This window comes from Otolemur garnettii, unplaced genomic scaffold (assembly GCF_000181295.1).
Source record: "Otolemur garnettii isolate 467f Iridium unplaced genomic scaffold, OtoGar3 scaffold00088, whole genome shotgun sequence".
NCBI classification, from domain to species: domain Eukaryota; kingdom Metazoa; phylum Chordata; class Mammalia; order Primates; family Galagidae; genus Otolemur; species Otolemur garnettii.
The window spans coordinates 6,314,180-6,333,367 of NW_003852483.1; the positions used below are offsets into that span (position 1 = coordinate 6,314,180).

Below are 19,188 nucleotides of genomic sequence, written 5' to 3' on the forward strand. Positions count from 1 at the left end.
ACTTATCTCTTTCCTCTTTTCATTTCTTTTTAATCTTGTCAAGGGAACTGGAGCACTGTGGAGCCTTCATATCCTTCTTCCCTTTGGTGTTTCTCTTTTCATGTGTCTTGATGGTATTTTTCATTTGTATGATCTCAGCATGGTGCCGTTCTTAGTAGAGCTTAGATTTCAGACCTATCTTTTAAAATGTTTTCCTTAACCTTCATGGTAGGCTCATGGGCTTCGTGGCTGTTTTATCCCTTTCTCTCATGTTAATCCTAATCGTGCATTAATTTTGTGGCATAGCGACACAGAGCCAAAGAAATTTTCACATTTTGGTCCTACAACCCATGAGCCAACTTTTCCCAGAGCATAAAAGGAAAAAAAACATTTTGAAAAACAATGCAAATAAATATTCCCATGATGTGCTTCTAAAATTTGCTGACAATTAAGCATGAGTTTCCCTTTTAACTCAAAACTTAAGATAGTTTCAATTTTATTTTATTTTATTTTTAGTTTCAATTTTAAACATAGAAAGAATTTTATTAACTGAATGAAAGCATTCCTAATTGATTGAGGAATAGCTCATTAGGGATTTATATTGCAAAATAATTGGTCTTCTGAGAATAACAATACCAAAAACACAGGAGACATATGAATTCTTCTATACAAAAATAGAAAGTTGTTTTACTTCATATAAAACAACCGAGACATATTTACTCTGAGTCATATTTACTTTATAAGGTTTTTATGCATAATAAAAATTATTGTATTACATAGGTAGCTGTTATAAAACTAAGAGTTGTTTTTAAAAATATTATACCAAATGGAGACCTAATACAAATGTTTTTTAAATGCAAAAACAGCAATGACTTTTTTCTTTTTCTCCATTAGGGTTCCTTACCGTAATGAGGATCTGTGGTTTATGTTTCTTGGCTAATTCAATAATATCCACTCCATTATAATAAAGATTTTCTAAACACCCATGAAAGTTTTTTCGTGATCTTCCAGGTGTCGGAATGCCCCCAAAGCTGATCTTAGAAAGAAAAATGACATAAACAACATTGTTTAGTGATTATCTATTTAAAAGATTTATGATTAGTAAGTATACCACTAATTGTCACAAATTCATATGTATTTTCTCATATTTCTTTTGAAATACTCAGCTCTGCTGTGTAGAATCAATGCAGCCACAGACTATATATATATGTATATATATGTTAATATATTTGTGTATATTTATACATAACATACATACATATTATATATCATATATATAATATCTATGTATATATATGAAATGAATATATATAATTTTTTTAAAGAAATTGGCCAGATTTGGCATGGTGCCCATGATTTGCCAGTCTCTGCAATGGGTACTTTCTTTTGTTATCACATTGTTAAATTAAGGGAATAAAGCTACGGCTAATCTGGCACAGGGTCTTTAGTTAATATTATATGCCAAAGCCATTCAACCAGTTAAATATCCGAGCTTTCCTGGTTTGTTCTGATTTTTCATGAACTTTAAGGTTTCCTATGAAGAAGTGGCGACTAGATTAGGTAATGGTGTAGTTTAGATACACATGGGCAACAGATTGCAAAAAAGTGTTGTCTTTGAAAAATATTAAGACATTGTTTATAGTAACCTAACAAACCTATTACTATATATTAGCACAGTTCTGAATTGCTATGATATTATATTTCTGTAAAGAATTAATTTCTTTTTCAGGTTACTTTTCATTTAAATTATCAAACCTATAATAACCTCAAAATTAAGATCCGAGTAACTGGCTTCTCCCTGAGTATGGAAATGTTGAGTGTGCTTGTCCACCGTGAAGTTGACCTCTGTTTTGAGGAGCTCGATGAGAACAAAATGCCAATGCTGGTCATCCAGCAGGCTGCCCAGGGTGAGGTTCATGTGAGCATTAGTGGAGGGCATATTGGCATTGCCTTAAAAGAGAAGGAAAAAAACACTCAGTTATTTCTTTTCAAAATCACAGCTTGTCATGGTTAATTCTGTATTATAGTTTACACCAATCTTTCATCTCATTCAGTTGTCACCTAACTTCCTCTCCACTTTCGATACCATATATTTATACCTTTTTCAATTCTTTTTATTCATTTCTACACTTTGTTGCAATTTCCTTTTTACTAATGTCTTTTTGCTTACTCACAGCATTTGTATTTATGTTGCAAATATTTTCTTTGTTAGAACCTCATTATCAGCAGTATCTCATGATTTGATAATGATCTATTCTCATTATCATTCTCATATTCTCATCTTTATATGTAATCATAACATATAAATTGTAATATTATACATATGTATATGGTGGCCATCTTGCAGTGTCAAAAGAAATGCTGTCTACATAAATCATACTTGGAATATATACATGTTACATACATCTGTTTGCAATGATGTTAAACATCATTTACATTTTCCTACAGCAGTTCTGCTTTATACTCATTGTCCTAGAGTAACTCATAGTAGTGTATCTTTTAACTCCTAAAAAGTGTTCTAGTTTAGATGATAAATTATATGGTTATTTTATCTCACTATGAAAAGATCAATCATTGATGAATGTGCTTTTAGCACAGATTTTTTAAACCACTGGTATAAAAGTGCAAACAATTTTTACCTGAATTAAGAAAAAAGACAAGCTTTCCTTTAATTAATTCCAGAATAATGCGATTTCCATGTTGTCCTTCTCTGTAGAGTAGAATTCCACTGCTTTGCATGGTTTTAAATTTCAAAGAAATAATGTCTCTTACTGGTTTTATGGATTTTTTATCAAATCTGTACAACAGAACACTTTGTCCATCAAAATAAACCACCTCAGATCCTAGAAAAGAGGATAGTAAAGACCAATTCTAAATTTAAATGGCCATGTATTAGCACATTGAAAATGTACGGTCAATACACATATCACACACACACAAACAGAAATATACATTCCATTTCTAGTCTGTTCAGCAAAGTGGAAAACTGATAATATTTTCTGTTGGCATCATAAATTTATATAACTAATACCTACTGTTAGACTTTTCTAACATTTTCCTAAACTTCATCATCTAGAAAGACTCTGATTTATCTTCTTCAACGGCTCCTATCTTTAGAATGGCCTAACTCTTCTCATTCTGTGTGATTTAAAAACAATCAGGAAAGATGTTGTGTTTCTAGTACATGAATTCTTTCTTTTTCTTTCTTTATTTTTTTAAGAGACAGGGACTTGCTGTTTTGTCCAGGGTGGCTACGAACTCCTAGACTCAAGCAATCCTCTCACCTCAGCCTCCTGAATAGCTGGAACTATAGGTGTGTAGCTGGATCATTCTTACGTTAAATGCCAATCTTGCTTAATTTAAATACCTTATTCATTCCCAGTAGCTTTGACGTCTCTTAAAGTTACATATACATGCACTTTATTAAAGATTTTATCTGTTTGTAAAAGATACACACACACCATATTTATTAAATACTACCTTATCCATGTAGTAAAGGTTCTGCATTTTAAATATGTTAATATGTAATATTCTTCTTAACTTTTGGTTAATTTTACCATTAACAGATAGCATTGTGATGTTTCAGCTTGGCTAGTCAATCACATCCAGTTTTTGGTTAAACCTCAATCTAGATATTATTATGCAAGTACTTTTGAGATGTGATTAACATTATAATCAATAGACTTTGATTAAAAGGGATTAACCTCCTTCATGTGAGTGAGCCTCATCCAATCAGTTGAAGGCCATAAGAGAAATTACAAACCTTGAGGTTCTCTAAGGAAGAAGAAATTCTGCCTCCAGACTGACTTTGAACTCAAGCTGCAAGATCAGCTCTTCCCTAGGTCTCAGGGAATCTGCTGCCTGCCTGAAGATTTCAGAATTGCTGCCTCTACAATCTGGTAAGCCAGTTATTGAAAATAACTCTCTCTCTCTCTGTTTCTGCTTCTCTGAAGAAACATACCCTATTGGTTCTGTTCTTCTGGAGAACCCTAACTTAAACAGGCACATATTTTTTTTTTTGTTGATGCTGGGGTTAGATGATAACTCAATGTGATTTGGTTTGCTTTTCCCTGATGATTAGAGATGATGAGCATTTTTTCGTGTGTTTTTGGCCATCAGTCTATCTTCATTAGAAAGGTTTCTGTTCTCATCTCTTGCCCAACTTTTAATGGGGTTATTTGATCCTTTCTTGTTGATTTGCTAATGTTCTTTGTAGATTCTGGTCATCGGCCCTTTTTCAGATGTGTGATCTTGATCACAGTATTTTGAACCTTCCTTCTGTGGCCATCAGAACCACAACACTGCCATGTTCTCTCAGCTTTCTGACAGGGTCCTACAATTTCACTATAGATGTCATAAAAATTCAGGTCATCACAAAACAAGTTGTATTTTATTAATAATATAACAGAACATTTCTCAAAATCAAGTGTAGATCAAATATAGATATATAAATGAATTGATATTACAAGAAAATTTTCTCATCTTTTTCAAAAATAAGAAAGGAGAAAAAGAAGCAATTGTCCTTTGAAAAATATACTCCTATAATAAGTGAAGATGCATAAAAAAATTATAAAGCTATTTGAAGCTGACTAGCCAATTCTCTCAAGCCAATGAGATGGCATTATTTATCATTTTTAATTTCAAAAAATATTACTGTACTTTTTTACATGGACATACATTTCACTTACATTATCCAAAATTTACACCTGTAAACCATGCCTAAAAAATTGCCTATTTTGGCTCGGCGCCTATAGCTCAGTGAGTAGGCTAGCAAGTTCAAACCCAGCCCAACAATGACAACTGCAACCAAAAAAATAGCCAGGCGTTGTGGAGGGCACCTGTAGTCCCAGCTACTCAGGAGGATGAGGCAAGAGAGTCTCTTAAGCCCAAGAGTTTGAGGTTGCTGTGAGCTGTGATGCCATAGCACTCTATTGAGGGCGACATACTGAGACTCTGTCTCAAAAAAAAAAAAAAATTGCCTATTTTATGCATCTGTCATTTAAAATTCTTATTTTTTAAAATGGGGCTTCTCCATGTTTTCTCTTTTTTTAATTAAATAATAGCTGTATACATTAATGCAAACATGGGGTACAGTGTAGTGTTTTCATATACAATTTGAAATATTTTCATCAAACTGGTTAACATAGACTTTGTGTCATTTACTTAGTTATTGTGTTAAAACATTTATACTCTAGTTCTAGAAAAGTTCACTTGTACCTTTGTTAGACAGACCATATAGGTGATCTTTGGAAAATGTTCTTCTTAGCAAAGTATCACAAGAATGGAAGAAAAAGTATCCAGTGTACACAGCCCTATTATGAAACTAATTTATAGTTGTCATTTAAAATTCTTAAACTTTTATTTTCTCACATTTGGTTAATATACTTACAAAGCATTAATGTATCAAGTGCATAATTAATAAATACCACATTCTGTAAAATATATAATCTAACCAATTATTTCTTATTACATAACTAATTATATGTGCCTGATAAAAACAGAACTCTCTGTCAAATCTAAATGAAGACAATGAAGATTGTTACATGACCAAAAACTAAGGGAAACTTAAGAAACAGTGACTAGAAACTTCCATCTTTTGGCAATACCATGATCTCTATGTCTTTATTATGTCTTTGTTGCTTAAAAACAATGGTAATATTTGGGCTTTATTTATTTATATTTTTTAGTTGACTAAAAAAATTCTATTCCTAAAAAAGTTTTGCCTGGATTATTTCAGCCTATTTTGCCCCCTAATTCTCTTTACAACTTCTATCCCTCCACAATAGCAGTATTGATCTTCCAAGGCATGTGATGTATGTTTCCTGGAATGTTTCCCTCAGGCGAAATAGAATAGCAAAAAACTTATCAAGTAAAAGAGACGAAAGCTGTGACCTTGCAACTCTTTTGTTCTCTAGGTAATGCCTTGATTTTTGTCTCCATTATGATTGCTAATACTTGTAACTACAAATTTAACAATATGCTTTTTAATTCATAATGTATATTTTTAAGGAGAAACAAATTAAGACACAATAAATTCAAGCTTTAATAAGATAGCATAAAATATTCAACTATGATTTGTGAAGTCAATACATTAAAAATATGAAAACTAAACAAACATGATGTCTAATAAAGAGCCTTCATTCCAGTAAGTAAGCAGGAGTTGCTGTCTGAGTGCTGGTAAGGGAATCCCATGCAGTCTCTCTGGAATATGATCTTTTAAAGGGACGAACAAAATTTTAAGTCTTAGTGCTTAGAAGTAAGCTAAAGGTAAATCCTTCCCACGCTTATCCATATTTTTAACATTTTAAAATGCTTGTAATGGCAAATAAAAGTTCTTATAGCCATAACCAATACAAATAATCCACTACAATATATATTTAAATGAAAAGTCTGAAATAAAATAATACCATTTGGCATCTCATTTAATATAATATTTTATCAAAAACTTTAGGAAAAAATTCCTTTGTGTGAAATCCAATTATATAAATAGGAATTACATAAATAGGAGATGTAGTGGGATATTGAAAAATTAGGGTCACTTATTATATTTGTAATAAGACTCCAAAATTCCTCAATATGAAGCTAGGACCCATCACCCAAAATGAATGGAGAAAATTCAATTGTTGGTTTAAAGTAGAAAGTGCTTATCTGATTTTATATGAATTTAGTTTATATGTATAGCTTTATTAATTCAGCTAACAGTTGTGACAACTGAATCTCTATCAATATTAAACAGTAGATAAGAAGATACATTTTCCATTATTGAGACTAAATTTGTATTTGTATATTTAGGCTCTTTTGATCTAATCCAAGTACAGCTTTTCTTTTTTCATTTTTTTTTTTTTCTCTTTTTGGTATAGTAGTTCAGAGAATAAGGAGTTGTACCAAATGGGCTCAAATCCTGGTTTTATCTTGGATAGGTTACGTAGCCTCTCTGTGTTACAGGGAGAATACAAACCCTCTTCTTTCACAAGGTTGTTGTGAGGGTTGAATGAGTTATTATCTGCAGAGTTTCACAATAGCATTTGGCACATAGGGTGTCCTCAGTGGATGTCTGCCTCATTATTATCTTTAGAGAATTGGGCAGAGAAAAGAGGTAGAAATTAGTTCTTAAACAGCACATAGGACAGCTTAAAATGGTATCAAATTTAATTTTTAAAGAACCTAAAGAATCTTCAATTTTCCAAGTCCAGTGGTGTTAGATCCTACCCAGCAAAGAGAAAGAGATGTATAACATCATCTGTGCTCACACTGCTCCATATCTGCCAGCCGTCTTGCTCCTGAGCTGACTCTCTTCAATCACTGGCAACTTCATCTTACTTAGAGGTTACGTGTGTCTATTTCATTTTTGTGTGTTAGGAGAGAGTAAGAATTTAGAAATAATATTTGATGATCATTGGTACAATTATCATGTCAGCTCTTCTTCAAAGAATACTGGAAAGGAGCTAAGGACAGATGTATTCACAAAGCACTGAAATACAAATTCTTGTAAGATAAAGAACTTTGTCATAGAAAACATTAACATGTCTGGGAAGAACTGTGTCGGAAGTAATTTTGCTAAAATGTGTTATGTCTTCATTCATGCAGCTAATAGTCACTGAAAACCTTCCAAGTGCTAGGTGGAAGATAAAAATGCATACAGCAATGAATTACTTTCAAGGAGCCTACAGACTAGGAAAGAAGATGTATATTCTGAAATATGATTATTTCTGCCACATTCACAGTGATGCTTCTATAAGTAGGCATTTGGCTCAGAATGACTTCTAAGAATGGATAAGGAAGGAATCTACTTACTTTAGAAATCTCTGAAAAGCTAAGGCAGAAATAGTTTATTTCCTCGAGTTGCTATTTCCTTGGAATATATTTTTACCTTTACATTTTTTCACACCCAAAATGTTCTCTTAACTTGTTACTTCTCATTACTTACTCTAGTTCTAAATAGGGGTAAATCTTGCTTTGTATCCCTTTCTATGGGAGACATAACATTTAGAGGTAAATGGTATTTGAAAAAGCAAGACCCCATGAAGTGCAAACATTGACAACTTAAAAAAGAAAAAAAGAAACACACTACTCCACGGAAATTTTCCTGAAGTGTTCTATGAGCCACCTCATACAATTTGTAGTAATCACATGGAGATTTTAGGACAGAAGACCCAATCAAACCACGAATCAGGATTTCTGCATGTGAGAGCCAGGGATTTACATATTTAATAAGCAAACGAAGCAGCTATGATGTACATGAAATATTAAGGGTGATTTATCAAAGAGAATGTGTAGATTATAGAAGTTTACTCTTTAAATAAATTGCATATTTATTCCAACATGGAAACATGAATATCAATTTTGCATTTGTAATTTTTATGTAATAAAATGTCCTTATTTAAGCTTACAGTTCAATGAATTTTAACCAACGTACTTGTGTGATTGTCACAAAATCAAGAAGTAGACAATTTTATATCAACTTACTAATTGTCATTTGTATTAATCCCCCATGACCCCTCAAATTTCTACCCAGAGAATGCAAGTAATGATCTACTTTAACTACAGATTAGTTATGCCTTTTCTAGAGTTTCATAACATTGGACTACAAGTATGTATTCTGGGTTCTTTTGCTAAGCGTAATTTTTCTGAGATGCAAGCATGCTGTTACATTTATCCGCAGTCTTTTCTTTCTTAATGCTGTAGGGTATTCAACTGTATGACAATTTGTTTATCCATTTACCCATTGATAGACATGCGAACTGTTTCCAGGTTTTAGCTCTTATAAACAAAGTTGCTACAAACATTTCTGCATACATCTTTGTTTTGACATGTGCATTTATTTCTCCTGACAAGGGATTAGAATTGCTGAGTTATATAGTAAGTATTTAACCTAGAAGAATCTAAAATTGTTTTCCAAAGTGGTAGTTAACCTTTTCACATTCTCACCAGCAATCTATCTTTGCCAAAACAACTGGTGTTCTCATCCTTTTCTATTTTAACCATTCTTGTAGGCGTAAAGTGGTTTCTCATTGTGATTTGATTTGTATTTCTCTTATGACTAGTGATCCTGATTATTTTTAGTATAATAATAGATTGGGATTCTATAGGTCAATTTGAGGATGATAACTTAATTATATTGAATCTTCCAGCCTATAAAGATGTAAAGCTTTCCTAGGAAATATTTGCCTTACTAAATATTTGCCTTTGGCAACTCACTTCTGGGGTTGGAAACTCAGGGAAAATAGGCTTCAATTACACATTTCAGGAAAGCCCTTAACCTCCCTCTTCAATTGTCATATTTGACTTTTCTCTTCTTTTTCTTTTCTTTCCTTTTTCTCTTACTTCTTCTCCCATTTTCCTGGTAAAGATGTATAGTACACATCTAACAACTAATGCCACAGAGTCTGGAATCCACTGTGAGGTGGTTCACATTTCAGTTCTCTAACATGCTTATTACTAATCAACATGGATTTACTTCTTATTTTGAGCTTCTACTTATTTTTTTTTAAAAGTTTGCTGAAATTTAATTAGCACTTCAGTGTTTGTAGCCAAATAATTTTTTAAATATTATGTACATTGTATTAAGATACTTTATGAAATATGTAATATTTATACATATTTTAAACACTGTGCTTTCTTCAATCTATTTTCATGACATTAAAAAAATGTAGTTTTGTACTTTCAGTTATGACAGGCAAATCTGCAGAAGGCTGAACTTCTTACCAAGGACAAGTAGAAAATATCTAGTGAGTGAAATTTAAATAATCTTTTTGAAAGTATTAAAGAACTACTAAGATAGTCAGGGCTCGATAATGTCAAGATCTTAGAAAGAAGATAAGCTCAGAGTACTTGTTTCTTCTTTATGCTTGAAGCATCTGTCATTTCCCAAGGAGCAATGAGCAGGAGTGAAGTGAGCCAAGCAGAAATGGGGTGACAGCTACGAGATTGGGCCACTCTAAGCAGATGTCTCTGTAGACTCTTGATAATTGGGAATTGGAATTCAAGGGAAGTAGAATTCAGGGGCTGTCAAAGAACAATTCTAGGAAAGTAGAATTCAGGGATTGTCAAAGAACAATTCTAGGAAAATCACAGTTAGGACTAATGAAGCACTATACTCCAGATATAAACCCAACCTCTGAGGGATGGAGGCCCTACACTGAGTCAGCTAAACCCCTATTTGAATTAAGATCTGTGCCTAATCTGGAAGCTTATCAAAGACTGGGAAGGGCTTCTCAGAGACCATTTTGTCTCTCTAGCCTCTACAGATTTTTTACTAAATTTTTGGAATGCAACCAAAATTATCAAGACATCCAAAGTGGAGATAAGAGAAAAACCAAACAAAAGAGCATGAGATCATCTAGACATTAAAGTCAGTTAACAATCTTTAAAATAAATGAAATTAATATTTTCCAGAAAATAGATAACAAGATGGAGAATTTCATTAGAACCTATCAATGGAAATCCCCAAACTGAAAATTGCAGTAATTGAAATTAATAACTCATTTGTTGTATTTAACAATCAATGCTGATTGATCACAGCAGAAGATTAGATTAGTAAAACAGAACACAAAGTAGTTCTAGGATGCAGCACAAACAGAGAAAAGGAGAGAAGATGAGAAGGGGAGAGAGAGGAAGAAAATAAGATACAAACATCTCGAATAGTTGTAATTTAAGTCTCAGAAAGAAGGAAAAGAAATAAGAGGCAGAGGCAACATCTGAAGAAATAATCGTGGAGAATTATCCAAAGTGATAATTTATCACTCGTAGAAAAAGGAAATTTAGTGAAATCCAAACAGGGTAAGTTCAATGAAAACCAAAATAGCCACATTAAAGTAAAAGATCTAAAACTCAAAGATTAAAAAAAATATATTAGAAGGAAAAAGATACACTTCTCTTACAAGAATAAAAATCAATTGTCTGCTGATTTCTTAATAGAAATGATGAAAACAATGGAACACCATTTTTTAAAGAGTGAAAAAAATATGTGTAATTGCAAACAGTACTCTATAGCAAACTGAATAGCCTTCAAAAATAAATATGAAATGAGACATTTCCCAAGCAAATGAAATCTATGAAAATGTATCACCAATAAACTGTACTAAGAAAAATACTAAAAGGAGTTTTTCTACTGGAAAGGATTTGATTTAGATAGAAACATAAAAATGCAAGGAAGGTAAATATGTGGGTAAAATTTGAGGGAATATTGACTGTAAAAAATTATAATATTAGATTTTGCGATATAAAAATACATAAATACATGTGTACATGAAATTAAAACATGTGTCAACATAGCACATGTGGTGGGAGAGGTTTAAACTGATGTAACTTAAACCTTAGCATTGTTTCAAAAGTGATAAAAACATCAGTTGATGGTACACTTTGAAGTCTCTAGGAGAATTTAAAATTGAAATAGCAAATAGCATTGGCTCAGCACCAGTAGAACAGTGGTTATGGTGCCATCCACATCCACTGAAGCTGGTGGGTTCACACCCAGCCGAGGCCAGCTAAACAATAATGACAACTGCAACAAAAAAAATAGCCAGGCATTATAGCAGGCACCTATAGTCTCACCTACTTGGGAGGTTGAGGCAAGAGAATCGCTTAAGCCCAAGAGTTGAAGGTTGCTCTGAGCTGTGACACCACAGTATTCTACCGAGGGTGACATAGTGAGACTCTGTCTCAAAAAAAAAAAAAAAAAAGAAGAGGAAATAGCAAATAGCAGTGGAATAATAAAACTTGATTAACCCAAAGGAAAGGAGAAAAAGGACATATAAACAGAAGGGTCAAATATAAAACAAAGAGTAAAGGGTTAGCTATAATTTCAAATAAATCAGGAATCATATTTACTATAAATGAACAAAAACTCAATGATTCCCAAGTTGTATTTAAGAAATAATGAGACTTCTTAAACATAAAGACATAGAAAGTTTGAAAGTAAGAGACAGAAAAAGATATTCCATGGAAACACTAACCAAAGAAAGCTCGTGTAGCTATACCCTGCTATCATCAGACTTACAGGCAAGAGGCATATTTGAGATAAAGAAGGATATTTCATAATGACAAAATAATCAATTTTTAAGGAAAATAAAAATTTCCAGTCAATATGCATTTAATGAAACGACTTTGAAATATATAAAGCATGTGTCTCTCTCCATTTTATTTAATTTTATGTATTTATTTATTTTTGAGACAGAGTCTCACTTTGTCACCTTTGGTGGAGTGCTGTGGCATCATAGCTCACAGCAACCTCAAATTCTTGGGCTCAAGTGATTCTCTTGCCTCAGTCTCCCAAGTAGCTGGGGCTACAGGTGCCTAGTACAATGCCTGGCTGTTTGTTTTGTGTTTGTTTGAAGAGAGGGGGTCTCACTCTTGATCGGGCTACTCTCAAATCTGTGAGCTCAGGCAATCCACCTTCCTTGGTTTCCTAGAGTGCTAGGATAAAAGATATGAGCCACCATGACTGGCCTCTCTTCATTTTACTGAAATATAATAGTTCAGGCATGTTCACCTCATGGTGACAGTAGACACAGAGGAGAACAATGGGGAAAAAGTAAGGTTCCTTAAGGTCTAATATCAGGACTGGTACACCACCAATTCTGCCTATCACTAGCCAAAGCAAATCAGGGGCCAAATTAAAAATCAGAGAGCAGGGCAGCATAGTCTACTCACAGCATAGGCCTTGGCAAAGGAAATCTGCAGAGCTGATGCCAGTGATGAAAACTACCACAACATGTATATGGAAAAGTGATGGAAAAACGCCAAAGGAACTCTAGGAAGAAAGGAACACCACCAAGACAATACAGAAACTATCTCATGAGTTATGAAAATTTTCCATGTACCCAAATCTAATGAAAGACAAATAAAATTTTAGGAGAGAGATAATACAATATGCTTATTTTCTCCAGTCACTATTTGTTTTATTGGAAATCTCCACTCGCCTTCTATTGCTCCTATAGAGCTGCAGTTCCCAATCCTCGTCCCCATTCACAGGACCGGTACCAGTCAATCACAGCCAGTTAGGAACCCAGTTGCACAGAAGGAGGTGAGCGAGCAGGGCAAGAGAACAAGCTTTGTCTGTATTTACAGCCACTTCCCACAGCTTACATCACTGCCCACTGCCAGAGCTCGGCCTCCTGTCCTGTCCCCCCCACCCCCACACCACCCCCACTGACATCCATAGAAAAGTTGTCTTTCATGAAACCTGCCCCTGGTGTCAAAAAGATTGGGGACTTTTGCTATAGAGAACAATATAGCCCTAAGTTAATCCATGTGAAACTGCCAATATTCAACTGTATTTGATCTACAAAACTGGCAACTATATGATTGAACCTAACTGCAAGTGAAGCTAGAATGATGAATAAGAAAAAAACTGATTAATAATAGCATAGCCAAGTTAGAGAGTCTGAATGGCCTATAACATATGCCATATCTGAAGACCAAATTATAAGAAAATGTAGCAGAACAGATGAATAGAACATGAAACATACATAATAAAAATTATTTTCATTTGGGACATTATAAAAGAGTTCTTCACGAGAAGGACACATTGGAAGTGTACTAATTATCTGAGCCATCCTGTAAATATTAAAGTTTAAAGAAAAGAGTCTTCCCCCCTCAGAATCCCACCCCCAACAAGCTTTCAACCAGTAAAAAAGAGAAAAGTTGTGAACCCAGCTCTTTTTTGTTATTTATGAAGTCAACCTTGAACACTAACCTTTCTCTTTTATTCTTTATGAATTATTGCCCACAAGTTACAAATGAATAGAAGCTAAATCTTAACTTAACATAAACTGGAATCGGACAAAAGCAAGTTAGAGAATGGAACGTAGGCCCTTAAAATCTGAATTACTGGGTTAGGAATTTAAAAGATGGAAGGTTATTAAGCATGTGAGAAAACAATAGGAAAAGGACCATTCTATATTTTGCATTAATATAAAAGAATGTAAAGAACTATGAAATTGACAAAAATTAAAGTTGTCACCATAAAAAAGAGGAAGACAGAATCAAAGACTAAATGTTTCACTGTCGTGGTTTGAAACTATCTCTCTGAAAGTAGAAAAGAGGTCATTGCCATCATCAATATATTAAGATATCAAAACAAGTATCCATATAATTACCTTTATGAAACTTTTGTAGTTATTACCCATTAGGGGCATGTAATTGGTAGTCAGAGGACATGAGTACTCTCCTTGTCTCTGACAATTATTTGTAGTTCTTATACCAAAGCCTCTTAAATGTGGCTTCCCAGATTGCTTATTTGGAACATTTGCATATCAATAACGATCTTTCCTACAATACAAAGTTACATCAAATATCCAAAGGAAGTATGGAAATAGTCATTTATCAAAAATGACTAGAGCACATGAAGTTGGACCATAGACCCCCCCCCATGAGAATTTATAATGAGGAATCAAATTTAGACTGAAGGTATGGGAAGTGCCATTTAAACTAAGACCTGAAAGATGAGAAGCCAATAGCCAGTTGCAAACACAGGGAAGGAGCATTTCAAGTAGGGGAACCACAGGAGCAGAGGCTCTGAGACCATAGAAAGCTTGGTGCAATCAACAGTGGACAGTAGCAGGTGATGTGAGGGATGGTGGCAAGAGGAGTGATTGTAGAATTATTCAGGGACAAAGTCACTCTGGCCTTGCTGAGAATTTGAATGTTAATTTAGGAGCATCAGATTATATTAAACAGGGACATAATTCTATGAGATCTGCATTTTCAAAAAGTAACTTGAACTGTGTTGTGGAGAATATAATATAGTCAGCTATGAGTAGAGACAGAATGACTCCAAATTGGAAAGCAATTTTAGGAATCTGGGTGACCCCAGGGTTAGATTAAGTTGGTGTGTGGAGCAAGAGAGAATTGAAATCATGCAGAGTATAATTTGCGGGTCAAGTACAGAACCTGGAGATTCAATGGACACAAAGGGCAAGAGGGACAGATGAGACATGCACGGACTGAGGGTCTGGTATAAGAGCCTGGGTGTTTCCCTTAGTACTCTTGATAGATGCCATTGAAGGCCTAGACAGGCGTTAGAGCACAAGGTATTTATTGTTCAGTCTGAGGGTTGTGGGCAACAAACCTAGTGTCTCTATTGTGTCTTCAAACATGTTTGGAATTGAACTTGAATTGCATCAGGAATTAATCTGATTATAGTATGGAATAAAGGCTGGAGAGGTCACTAGAGATGAGTAGCTTGTTTGGGAGTCTAATGCTTCATTTAAGTTAACCTAGAAGTGGAAAGGTAGAAGATTGAAAACCTACTTAGAAGGTGGAATCAGGTTTGAGTTAATAGGTGGCTCTTGGTATCACTTTATGAGATAGAACACAAAAGAAAATGAGCAGATATCTCTTAGAAGAGAAAAAAAGGATAATAATCCCATTTTAGATCATCAAGCTTTAAGTGCTCACAGATCCAGTGGGGAGAGGTGACCCAAGAAGGAGAGTACCAGAAGTTAAAGTTCCTTAGATCTGGGATGAATGTACAGCTTTGGAAGTTATTGTCCAGTATGTAAATGCTTTTGAAAACTGTGGGTATGGATAAAGGCTCAGAGAGAGCTTGAGAATAGGATAAAAGACCTAGAACTAATCTGTGAATAATGTCAACCTTTAGACATGGCAAGAAAAGAAGAATGTGTAAAGATGCTTGGAAAACAGGAGAATATGGTGGTGACAAGAAGGGCCTTGTGGCCATCCTGGCCCTTGGCTTTGATGTGCAGGAGAGCAGGACCTCTAGGAGCACCGCTCACCCCTCGCCCTCCGCCCCAGCCCAGAAGTGGAAGTAAAGAAAACACATAGGCTAAGCCAAGAATCTGTGGAAACACACAGTGTTTAAAGGAATAATGAGTATATCATAGTAAATGGAGGATAGAAAAGTAGATAAAACCCGGAAGAGATGCTGCCTGTAGGTGACACCATGTGCCACGATAAACAAACTTCTAGAATACAAAAGGCCAGGGGAAATAAGAACAAAAATACCAAAACCTGCATTATTAATATAAACCACAAAGCATTATACAACATGGACATAAAGTTTGTGTGCAATTTAAAATAGTTTAACACAGCAAATTACACACAGACTTTATGGATTCCCTGTATTATTGTCAACAATAAAAATAAAATCGCTGTACTTGAACAATTTTTCTTCTAAGGATAAAAAGACAATGAAGAGATCCATTCTTTCTAAAGGATTACTTTGAGTCAGCTAATAGTGGTGCTATATTATCTGTCTGCATGATGGGTTTTTCTTTCTTTTTAATAAATTAATACTTTTTTCCCCAGTAGTCCCTTATGCCCAGTAGCATATGTTTGCAGCATTTCATGGTGCCAGCAGATTCCACGACAGCTGCACTACCCACTGGCCCTTCCCAGGATCAGGCACAGAGCTTTGATCTTCTGGGTACCAACCTCTAGCCCAAGGATCTGGAGTAATAGCTCCTTGTGAAGGAACATCAAGCTAATGGCAAATCGCCATCAAAGAGCATGTTCTGCTTTGAAGTCAGCAAACCTGAAGTTGTTTCCGAGTAATGAGAGGAGAAGCTAATTTCATAGCATCAAAGAGTAATTCTACATATCAGACATCTCAGCCGCTGAAATAGAGAGCAGCGCTACAGATCTCAGAGAACACAGTGATGGGAGGAAATTAACAATGAAAGGAAAAACAAAGGTTTGATGGTAAAGCAGCACCATTATATTTAGCCCCATAGAAATGCAAACACCAGAAAACAGAGGCAGAGTTAGGGAATCAGTAGGGTTGTGCAGGGGTTAAGGAATAAAATGGGAACAACAGTATCTGAGACATTAAAAGTTGCCTAGATGGTAGATATTATGATTATACTTTGGAAAATTAATATTCTGCATAGCTAAAGTTGTGACCAACCAGAGAATAGGGGTGATTGTGTATAAATGGCATGAGATGAAAGTTCAACCTGACCCAAATCTAAGCCACTTATGACCTTTCCATCCAGTCTACTGTCTGAATTATTCTTTAGTTCTGCACAGAACTATTTTAAATGTTGTTCCATTTAGGTAACAATTTAAAAAGTTTTGATAATAGCGTAAAGAACTAATACAAGTATGTTCTGAGTCATTAGATGACAACTGTATGAGCCGCCATATGCTTTCACTGCCTGATTTTTGTGTTTGTGTTATATTCAAGTTGGCTACATTCTTTCTACTTTTATTACAGCTAATAGATGAGCTGAGAAGCTGACTTAATACACATATGAAGTTGGACGGTTAAGTTCATGAACTCATTCTAGAATAAGTGCTGTATATCTCATTGCTGAATATCACTATGGTCACCTCTGAGTTACTCCCCTTGGAAAACTGTGCACTGTTGCCAGCACCTAGTCCACCCTTCAAAGCAATTTTAGAACTCTTTTTCTGGGATAGCCATTGGAGCTATTGCCATATGAGGTCTGACAATTAAGTTCATAAACTAACCCTAGAAAAAGTGCTATATACCTTATTGCTAAATATCACTAGAGTCACTAGATAATCCAGGGGAGTAATTCAAAGGTGACTGTAGTGATATTCAGCAAAGATGTATGTAGCACTTTTCCTAGGACGAGATCTTGAACTTAATTGTCAGGCCAGTTATGTTCCCTCCACATGAAGGTGAAGGTGAAGTGAAACTGCAGGAGACTGTATTGTAGGTTTCATGATAGTGTTAGTAGAGAAAAACAAAGAGAACTGAGTCATCATGAGAAATTGGCCCCCAAACGCACTACTGTGTTCCCGTACTGAGCATTATCTCAGCTTCAGAAAAATAGCATCACCCATTGTTAGTTTGAATTGTACTGGGTTTGTGAGATACCTACCATGTTGCAAGTACTTTGCCAAATCCTGGGAATCTAAAGATGCGTATGTTTCAGTTCTGGTCCTTCTCTAAATTCAGCTATAAAACACAAGTCCATGTTCTCACTGGTAGATGCAAAAATCTTCCCATTAAAGTCAGTTCTATTTTTATAGCTATTTAAAAAGGCAGAAAAAGGTGGGGTGCAGTGGCTCATACCTGTAATCCTAGCACTCTGGGAGGCTGAGGCAGGTGAATTGCTTGAGCTCAGTAGCTCAAGATCAGCCTGAGAGTGAGACCCTGGTCCCTACTAAAATAGAAAAACTAGCTGGGCATGGTAGTGCATATCTGTAGTCCCAGTTACTGGTGAGGCTGAGATAAGGGGATAGCTTGAGCCTAAGAGTTTGAGATTTCTATGAACTATGATGATGCCATGGCACTCTACCCAGGGTGACAGGAGGAAACTCTTTCTCAAAAAAAAAAAAAAAAAAAAAAAAAATTCCCAAACAGAAAAAGTCAAGTTCAACATCTCTTGCCAGCATTTGCTTTCACAGTTTGGCTTTTACAACATCTCAGGCTGACACTGATTTCCCAGGGGGAGTAAGCACCACTTACTGTATGCACATCCGTACACTTCCATCCGCATCCCAATCCTGCCCTTGGGGTTCCAGGCTAATGGGAGGAAGCGCAGGAACCTGGCTTCAAAGGGAGGCTGAAGTCTGTAGTGTACCACGCTGTCTGCATTTGTGTTTCCTGGAAATCCCTGGGAGAAAAATAGAGAAAAGGGTCAATGTGTCTGCACAATATGATCTTCACATCATTAGCTTGGATGTCAAGGAGCAATGTATGTTCACTTTGTCAAAGTGCAAAAACCTGTCTTCTTAAAAGGAACACTGCTAATGTTTAACAAGGATGTGAGGGCCTCTCTTCAGCCTCTGGATCAGTCACCATAGGCTAGGTTTTCTTTATTTATGGGACAGTTTAAATTTCATCAGTACCATTAAAATGTCTATAAATTTGTTGACCTCCAAGAAGTTTGCTTTTCTGGGGTATTCATACACAAATATCCCTCTCCTCTTCAAGTCATGGAGATGTTCACATGAAATCACACCACCAGCCAGCAGGGCAATCAAGCACAAGGGTAATGTGCAAAGGAAGTGCAATGAGAATCCTGGAATCTGCAATAGAGAACTAGAAGGGACCTAGACATAATCCCAGCCCCACATCCTTAATTTATAAATGAGAAACTACAGTAGGGAGAAGAAAGGACTCTCTGGAGGTAGGATAGCAAGCCTATGTTGAGGGCACTATTACATCTGGCTCGTATTTTAGTTGCAGTGGTCACTCTATATCATGACGCTGAGTCCACTTCACAGAGAACATAGCTGCAGGTGGGTCTTGTTCACTGCTGTGCCCAATACCTG

At 35.2% G+C, this 19,188-nt stretch overlaps 1 protein-coding gene across 1 annotated transcript in view; it reads right to left on the reverse strand.

Moving 5' to 3' along the window:
- The window catches only part of LOC100959238 (contactin-associated protein-like 3), a 204,117-nt gene that overhangs the window by 88,015 nt on the left and 96,914 nt on the right, over positions 1-19,188 (reverse strand). The window contains exons 4-7 of the mRNA XM_003795034.1: positions 18,380-18,527; positions 2,619-2,822; positions 1,745-1,929; positions 884-1,015 (exon numbers count right to left, since the gene is read on the reverse strand). Of these exons, the coding sequence (XP_003795082.1) occupies positions 884-1,015; positions 1,745-1,929; positions 2,619-2,822; positions 18,380-18,527 (669 nt within the window). The remainder of the gene's footprint in view (positions 1-883; positions 1,016-1,744; positions 1,930-2,618; positions 2,823-18,379; positions 18,528-19,188) is intronic.